General features: G+C 63.1%; 1 protein-coding gene across 1 annotated transcript; it reads right to left on the bottom strand.

Moving 5' to 3' along the window:
• Nucleotides 1-2,885: 2,885 nt before the first annotated feature.
• On the bottom strand, nucleotides 2,886-6,759 carry KIF18B (kinesin family member 18B). The gene is made up of 7 exons (XM_068212707.1): nucleotides 6,365-6,759; nucleotides 5,074-5,228; nucleotides 4,494-4,598; nucleotides 4,126-4,236; nucleotides 3,316-3,513; nucleotides 3,063-3,141; nucleotides 2,886-2,953 (listed from the first exon to the last, which is right to left on the bottom strand). Coding segments are annotated over exons 1-7 (717 nt in total). The 5' UTR covers nucleotides 6,366-6,759.
• Between the last annotated feature and the right edge of the window lie 275 nt (nucleotides 6,760-7,034).

Below are 7,034 nucleotides of genomic sequence, written 5' to 3'. Positions count from 1 at the left end.
AGCGTTGTCAGCCGTGTGCCTGGCAACAATGGAGCTGGGCTGGATCAGTGGAACCCCCAACATCTCAAGATGGTTTGAGTTGGATGGGAACTTAGGGAGGATCTCCAGTGCAGATTAACACCTTCTTGGCTGGGAAGGTATTGGCTTTTGGGGCAGAGGGTTGTGCTTTAATGGCTGGGGCCTGTTAGAGAGGGCAAGAGAACCTTTGACCATGGACTGGCCAATCTAATGAGAGGGGCTTTAAATGGAAAGGCTTGGGGGTGGGTTCCAAAGGGGCAATGTTTGTGCCATTGCTTCCTCCTGGGGAGGAGACCAGGCCAGCCCACGGAGCCTGATGTTCCTTGGCTCGAGATGAGAATCACAGGGCAAACACCATCAGTGCAGTGTGTGGCTGTGGTGAAACCTCTCACACCCCACACGGTTTCTTGATCCCCTCTCTGAAGTGCCTGGACACAAAGAGTCACAGCATGGGGAACAAACAAGAACTAGAAATCTGAATGTGCAGTGGCAGGGCCATGATCCCACTGCAATGACAGTGACACAGTGGCACAGCTCACCTGACTGTTGTCATGGATGTTGTCATGGATGGCCATGGCCATGGGTCCCCCCACAGCCCTCACCTACACTCTGGGACATTCAGCAGAGGGCCCAGGCCTCCCACAGCAGAGGCACCCACAGGCCCTGGGATGATGGAGAAGGGGGATGGAGCCCAACCCCGGAGCAAGAGCCTTTTCCAGGCTCCCCACATGAGAGGAGGGCAGGAGAGAACAGCCACGTGTTAGCCCTTGGATTTGGGACAGAACAATTTATGAAAAACACAGTAACTTATTTCCTAAAGCCACCCATAACCTGCAAACACACATACAGGACTGAGACAACAGAGGGGGCACAAACGCGGGGACACAGTTGGAACCACGGCCAGGAGGGCACCGCGGGGCAGCAGGGGATGCTCGCGGGGCTGCAGGAAGAGCGGGGCAGAGAGGAACTGGAGGCGTTTGGAGTTTGGACGCTGGGAGGTGGACGCGGGAGGGCTGCCCGGAGCTCTGGCTGCTGCTGCTCAGCGCTCGGGGGAAGCAGCTCTGGAGCCGGCCCGGGCAGGGGGCTGGGGGTCCGTGCAGCCGCTGGTGCCGGGGTGCCAGGGCTTTGGGTGCCCGCCGGCGGGGAGGGCTGGTGACTGACACAGCGGGGCCCCGGGGACACAGGCGAGCTCTGCCCGGGGCTCTGCGCTGCCTGTGGAGTCTCTGCTGCCTTCCCACGACTCCGCTGGCGCTTCCTCCGTGTTCGGGAGCCACGGGAATTTTCTGATGGGGAATCGCTGCTCGACTCGAGCATCCTCTTTACCGACCCTCCCATCGGCCTGGGACTGGAGCACGGAGAGAGCTCCTGGGAGCATTCCGGGTCGGTGCTGGGCACAGGGGGATCTGGCATGGTGACAGAAGCCTCGGCTAAAAGAACAGAGAAGAAACAGAGTCACCTCCCTGTCTGCAGGTCGGGAGCACTCCCAACCCCCGGGGCAGCCCCCGTGCCCCCAGCTCAGTGCAGACCTGCCCTCCCAGCCCTCAGCAGCCCTTTGCCAGCGGCTGTTCCATCGAAGCGCGTCCAGCCCGAGGAAAAGAGCCGGCACAGGCGCCCAGCCTGCGCTGCGGGGCAATGCCTGCGCTGTCCCCGGCAAACGGGGTCTGCAGAACCACAGCTCCGCTGCCAGGATCGCGCCGTGGCACGGAGGATGAGGAGGAAGAGCTCAGCCCTGCTCAGAACCGGCTGAGGCTCCATCCCGGCTGGCTCGGGCAAGGGAACCCGGGAGGAGTAACGGAGACGGGACAAACGCGGCTCAGAGCTGCCGCTTTGGGCTCCTGGGCCAGGGACATCCCTCCCGTGGGACCTGCCTCGCACACACGAGCTGAGCTCCCCCCGGAGCTCAGGGCTGCTCCCGGCTCCTGCCCGAGGTGCTGCCGAGCTCGGATCGCTCTGCACAGCGAGGCCGGTGCCACGCCGGGCACGACCCGCTTGGTGACACGTGGGGACACGCCCGTTCCTCTGCCCCGTGCCCACCGCGGGCGGGAGCTGTGTCCCACCGCAGGCTCCTCCAGCCCCCTTCGAGACACAGAAGTGGGCACAATCCCCACTGTCCCCATCCGAAATCCTCACCGGCACAGCTCAGCTGCATTCCTGGGGCTGGGGCAGCCTCGCTGGGCTCTGCTGGGCTACAGGGAAGTGCAGCTTCCTCCAGACCTGTGGACTCCTCCAGCCCTGTGGAATCCTCCAGCCCTGCGGAATCCTCCAGCCCTGCGGAATCCTCCAGTGCCAGGACCTTCACTTCCTTTGTCTTTGCAGTAATTTCATCAGGGCAGAGGCTGTGAGTAGAGTTTTGGGATTAGAGAGTCAAACTTGGAACATGGGATATTCCCAAGCTGTAAATCCCTTCCTGGAGAGGCTGAGCTGCGAGGTGCGTGTGCACCTGTGACAAGGGACCCAGGGACAGGCCAGCATCTCCAAGCTCAGCCCTGGTCCCACATCCATCCAGACCATGGACAACTCAGTCTGCTCAGGCTGAGAAGAGGTGGCGTGACATGGGGAGGACAGAGGGACACTCACTTGTGTTCCTGGTCCTGCAGGTCCTGCAGAAGGGGACTTTGTGTCCTCGCCTGGAACTGCAGATTGGGCGGGGAGGCTGCTCTGGAGCTGCGGGAAGACATCCCGGTGCCCTGCAGGGACTGGGACGAGGCAGTGTTTGAAACACGATGGAGCAGCACGGACCCATCTCCGGGGCTGGTCCTCAGCCTCCTCCAGGCTCCAGGGCCCCCGGGTGGCCGCAGGGGACACGATCTGTGCCCAGAGACCTGCTGCCAAGGGGAAAATCCCTGCGGGATCTGGGCCGAGCAGCTTTAGCAGCAGAGCAGCACACGCTGCTGAAGCTCCATCGGCAGCTCCTGCCCGCAGCGGCACCCTCGGGCTGGGAGATTGCCACGGGATACGGGTTACCCACCGATGCACGCCACCACGCACCCTCCTGCGCCCAGGCAGCAGGTGCCGAGCCCCGGCAGGACCCGCCCGGTGCTCACCGGCAGCAGGTGCGTGCTGTAGGTGTCGGGGCCGGCGGGCACCGCGGGGCTCACGGCCGCGATCACGGTGCTGCGGCAGCTGCCGCCCAGCGAGTCCTTCAGCAGCAGCGTCAGTTTGCCGTCCCGGAACGGCCCGTGGCTCTGCCCGCCATGTCCCGAGACACCGAGGCTCTGCTCAGCTCCGGGCCCTGGGGACACCCTCCCAGACCAGACCTGCCCCAGAGCGCCGAGTCCAGCCGGGCCCGGGACTCACCTTGGCTCCCGCCAGAGCACGGACGACGCTTTTGAGGGCCAGCAGCGAGCGGTTGATGCTGGTGCCCTCCCACAGCCCCTCTCCCCGGCCCGAGGTGTCCCAGGCTCGCTCCGAGCCCGCCAGGTCGATGAAGCTCAGCTTGACCACACGTGGGTCCCCGGGGAGGCCGCCAGTGGGGTCCCACTGCTTCACCTGGATCTGTGAGGACAGAGGGGGCTGAGACTGGCTCCACACAGGTGCTCTGGGGGACAGGGCTCTGTGCTTTCAGGGCAACAGCCAGGGAATGCTGTGGGGAGATGAGGCAGGAGGAGGAGAGGAACCTGGCATGTTGGGAGGGTGAGCCAAACACCAGGTGATGACACAAGGAGCAGAGCCAGGGCAGGGATCTGGCCGGGAGGGACAGCTATGGGAACAATCAGCAGCTCCCACACTCGAGGACAGAGAGGTGTACGGCTGGGCAGGTCCTCAGAGGGACTGGAAAAGCACGCAGAAACCTGGGCTGCTCCCCTGCGAGCAGCAAGGGGCGAGGCACCAGGCTCAGGCTGAAGTGACAGCCAGAGCCTCCCTCTGCCCAGGCAGCCGTGACAGCCCTGAGAATTCGGGCAAAGGCCTGGCTGGAACTGAACTGCACTGGCAGCTTTGCACGCAGAAAGCAGAGAGCACATGAACAGAGGCCCTGGGGAGCAACATTCCCAGCTCCGTGCTGAGGGGGACAGCCCTGGCATGTTGGTCCTGGCACGGGTGTGCAGGTGTGTTTTCAGCCCCGTTTGCAGCAGCAGTGGGGGCGATCCCAGAGCCAGCAGCCCTCACCTGGAAGATGGCGTGGGAGCGGGAGGAGGAGGCGTTGGCCTTGCTGGGACGCTGTGCTCGGTTTTTATTGCCTTTGGCCAACAAGTCCAGGAGCTGCTCTGGTGACGTGGGCTGGGGGCCAGCGGGCAGGGGCTGATCAGCACCTGGACACGGCAGCCGGGCACCCCGAGGCCGAGCAGCCCCGGGCAGTGGGGCCGAGGCAGCCGCAGCTCTGCGGGCCCCTGGCAGCTCGAGGCCACGTCTGCTGCCAGCCCAGAGCCAGGAGGCACCTGGGACCTCCACACCCCGTGTCCCCAGGACTCCCAGCCTCTCTGAGCACTGGTGCAGATGAGTCTGTCCAAGCCCCTGTGCTGTCCTTGTGCCCAGACCTGGTGGAAGGAGAGACCCTGTGCCACGGCTCCTTTCCCAGGCTGCTCCCAGACATTCAGCGGGCCCCGGGGCTCCAGCAGGTCGTAGACGCGCTCTTTGTACACCTGGAGCAGGAAAATGAGGTCAGGCTGAGGTTTGAGTCTCTGGGAGGGAGCTAGGAGAAGAGCTGGGTAGCCCTGCAGGATCTGGCACAGCCGAGGGTTCCCCTGACCCCACTTCTGGGACCTCATTCCACGGGGAGCAGCTGATGGGGCTCAGAAGGCAGGGCCAGCTCCCAGAGCTTTGTTGGGCAGTTCCCCCAACCCTGCTCCTATCCAGCCCTTCCAGCCAGGAAGCCCTCACTGCTCTGTGGAGCACAGCAAGGGAGAGAAAAGCCCCCGGCTCCAGCTGGCAGAAAGCAGCAGCAGTTCACTCCACCAGGTGGGTGATCCTGCTCCCAGTCAGGCTGCCCTGCCAACCCCAGGCACAGCAGGGGACACTGCTGGTACCATGAGTGCAGCACAACAGGCTCTGGATCAACCCCAAATCTGTTCCCTGGGGATCCTGAGGCAGGAGGGGACACGTTGGGCCACAGCAAACCTGCTGATAGGAGACGAGGACCTCACAGCTCTTGTCCTTCATGGCCCCGAGCCTCTTGTACAGCTCCACCATGGCCAGGTGCACGATGCCAGGAGTGGTCTTGGAGCCCATCATGGTGTGGGTTTTCCCGACTCCCGAAGCACCGTAGGCAAACACTGGAAGGAGAAGGGGTGGGTGGTGAAATCCATCAGTACTCACCTGGTGCAGCAGAAGGTTGGGACCTGGCAGGAGAGGAGAGGAGAGGAGAGGAGAGGAGAGGAGAGGAGAGGAGAGGAGAGGAGAGGAGAGGAGAGGAGAGGAGAGGAGAGGAGAGGAGAGGAGAGGAGAGGAGAGGAGAGGAGAGGAGAGGAGAGGAGAGGAGAGGAGAGGAGAGGAGAGGAGAGGAGAGGAGAGGAGAGGAGAGGAGCTTCCCACACAGATAAGACACGAGGTAAAACTTTCCCCACTGATCCTCAGGGCAATATTTCTCCCTGGTTTCAGCCTCTCTAATGCAGCAGGGACAGAAGGATTCTCCAAATGAGTGCTGCTCCCATGCTCAGGTCACCTCTGACCCTCTGCCCACGAGGCATTTCTGCTTCCTTTCTTTTATTCCCATCTTCCAGCACCTCCTCTGAAGCCTCCCCATCAGGGTGGGACGCACTGATCTGGAGCCTCAGCTCTCCTCTCCAGGGCAGCACTCAGTGCTGGGGCCTGGGGACAAGGGCAGCCCTTGAGTGGCTCTCAGGAAGCACCGAGAGCTGGAACAGCATCCCCTGCTCTGAGCACCTGGTGCAGGGTGAGCCTGGGGAGTGCTGGGCTCCTCCCAGGAATGCTCCTGTGACATGCATCGGCTGCCAACAGCTGGGAACGGCTCGGGGGCTGCAGCAGCAGCAGCGGAGCTGCGGGAGCTGTCCAGGACCTGTCAGACCCGGCTCTATGGAGCCATTCAGCCTGGAAAGGGATGGTAAAGCCAAGGAGCTCTTTCTCCATGCATCCACCACAGCTCTTCCCACCGTTCCTGACCCAGGACAGAGAAGAGCAAGTAATCCTTGTTCCTCAAGATGCCTGGACAGCTCCTGCCCAGCCTCACGTCTACCCCAACGCCCATATCCATCCTCATCTTCCAGTGCCGAGCACCGCTGGAACCAACACGCTTCAGGCTGTGTGGTTTTGGGTTGCTGTTGTGTCACCTCATTGCCAAAGATGCATGGGGGCATTCAAATTAAATTCAGCGCTCTGCTGAGCCCACCCAGGCTGGGAGTGGATGGGCCAGGAGCTCCAGCATGGATCAGGGGTGTGTGCCGGGACTTACTGGAGCAGTTGTAGCCAGCGAGGAGGGTGTCCAGCAGAGGGAGCGTGGTGTGCTGGAACACCTCCTCCTGCGTGGCGCTCTCGTCAAAAACGTGGTCGAACTCAAATTCGAGGTTCTTGCGGGGGCGCCTGGGGCAGCGGGCGGGCGGTGTGGTGCCGCCGGTGCCGCCGGGCTCCTCGGAGCTGAGCAGCACCGCAGGACAGCGGGTGCAGCTCGCTGCCGGGGGCTGGGCGGCCTCACACGCAGCACCACGGCCACGGAGCCCTCCTGGGGCGGGGGCTCTGCCCCCCAGCAGGCACCTGGGGCTGGGGCATCGGGCTGCTCGGGGACACGGCTCCCGATCTAATCATCTGGGTCCTCATGTGGTCTGGGGGGGGATAGGTTCAGCTGGAGGGTGCAGTGGGGGAGAGAGATCCCCAGGCTGGGCGAGGTCTCAGAGCCTTCCCCCCTGCCCGGGGTCTGCGCCCACCCCCTCCCTGTGCCAATCCTGCCCGGTGTCCCTTTGGAGCTCCCCATGAGCCTGAACCCCCTTCAGGCTCCCACAGCCTCTCCCAAAACCCTGGCCCCTCTTCGGGTCTCTTTGGATCCCAAACAACCCTACAAACCCCTTCATGCTCCTACTGCTCCCCTGGACCCTCCCCAAAGACCCTAAATCCCTTTGAGACACAGC

Source organism: Anomalospiza imberbis, chromosome 22, assembly GCF_031753505.1.
Source record: "Anomalospiza imberbis isolate Cuckoo-Finch-1a 21T00152 chromosome 22, ASM3175350v1, whole genome shotgun sequence".
Classification (NCBI taxonomy): Eukaryota; Metazoa; Chordata; class Aves; order Passeriformes; family Viduidae; genus Anomalospiza; species Anomalospiza imberbis.
The sequence above is the reverse complement of the archived record's forward strand: the minus strand, read 5'-3'. Positions and strand labels throughout refer to the sequence as shown.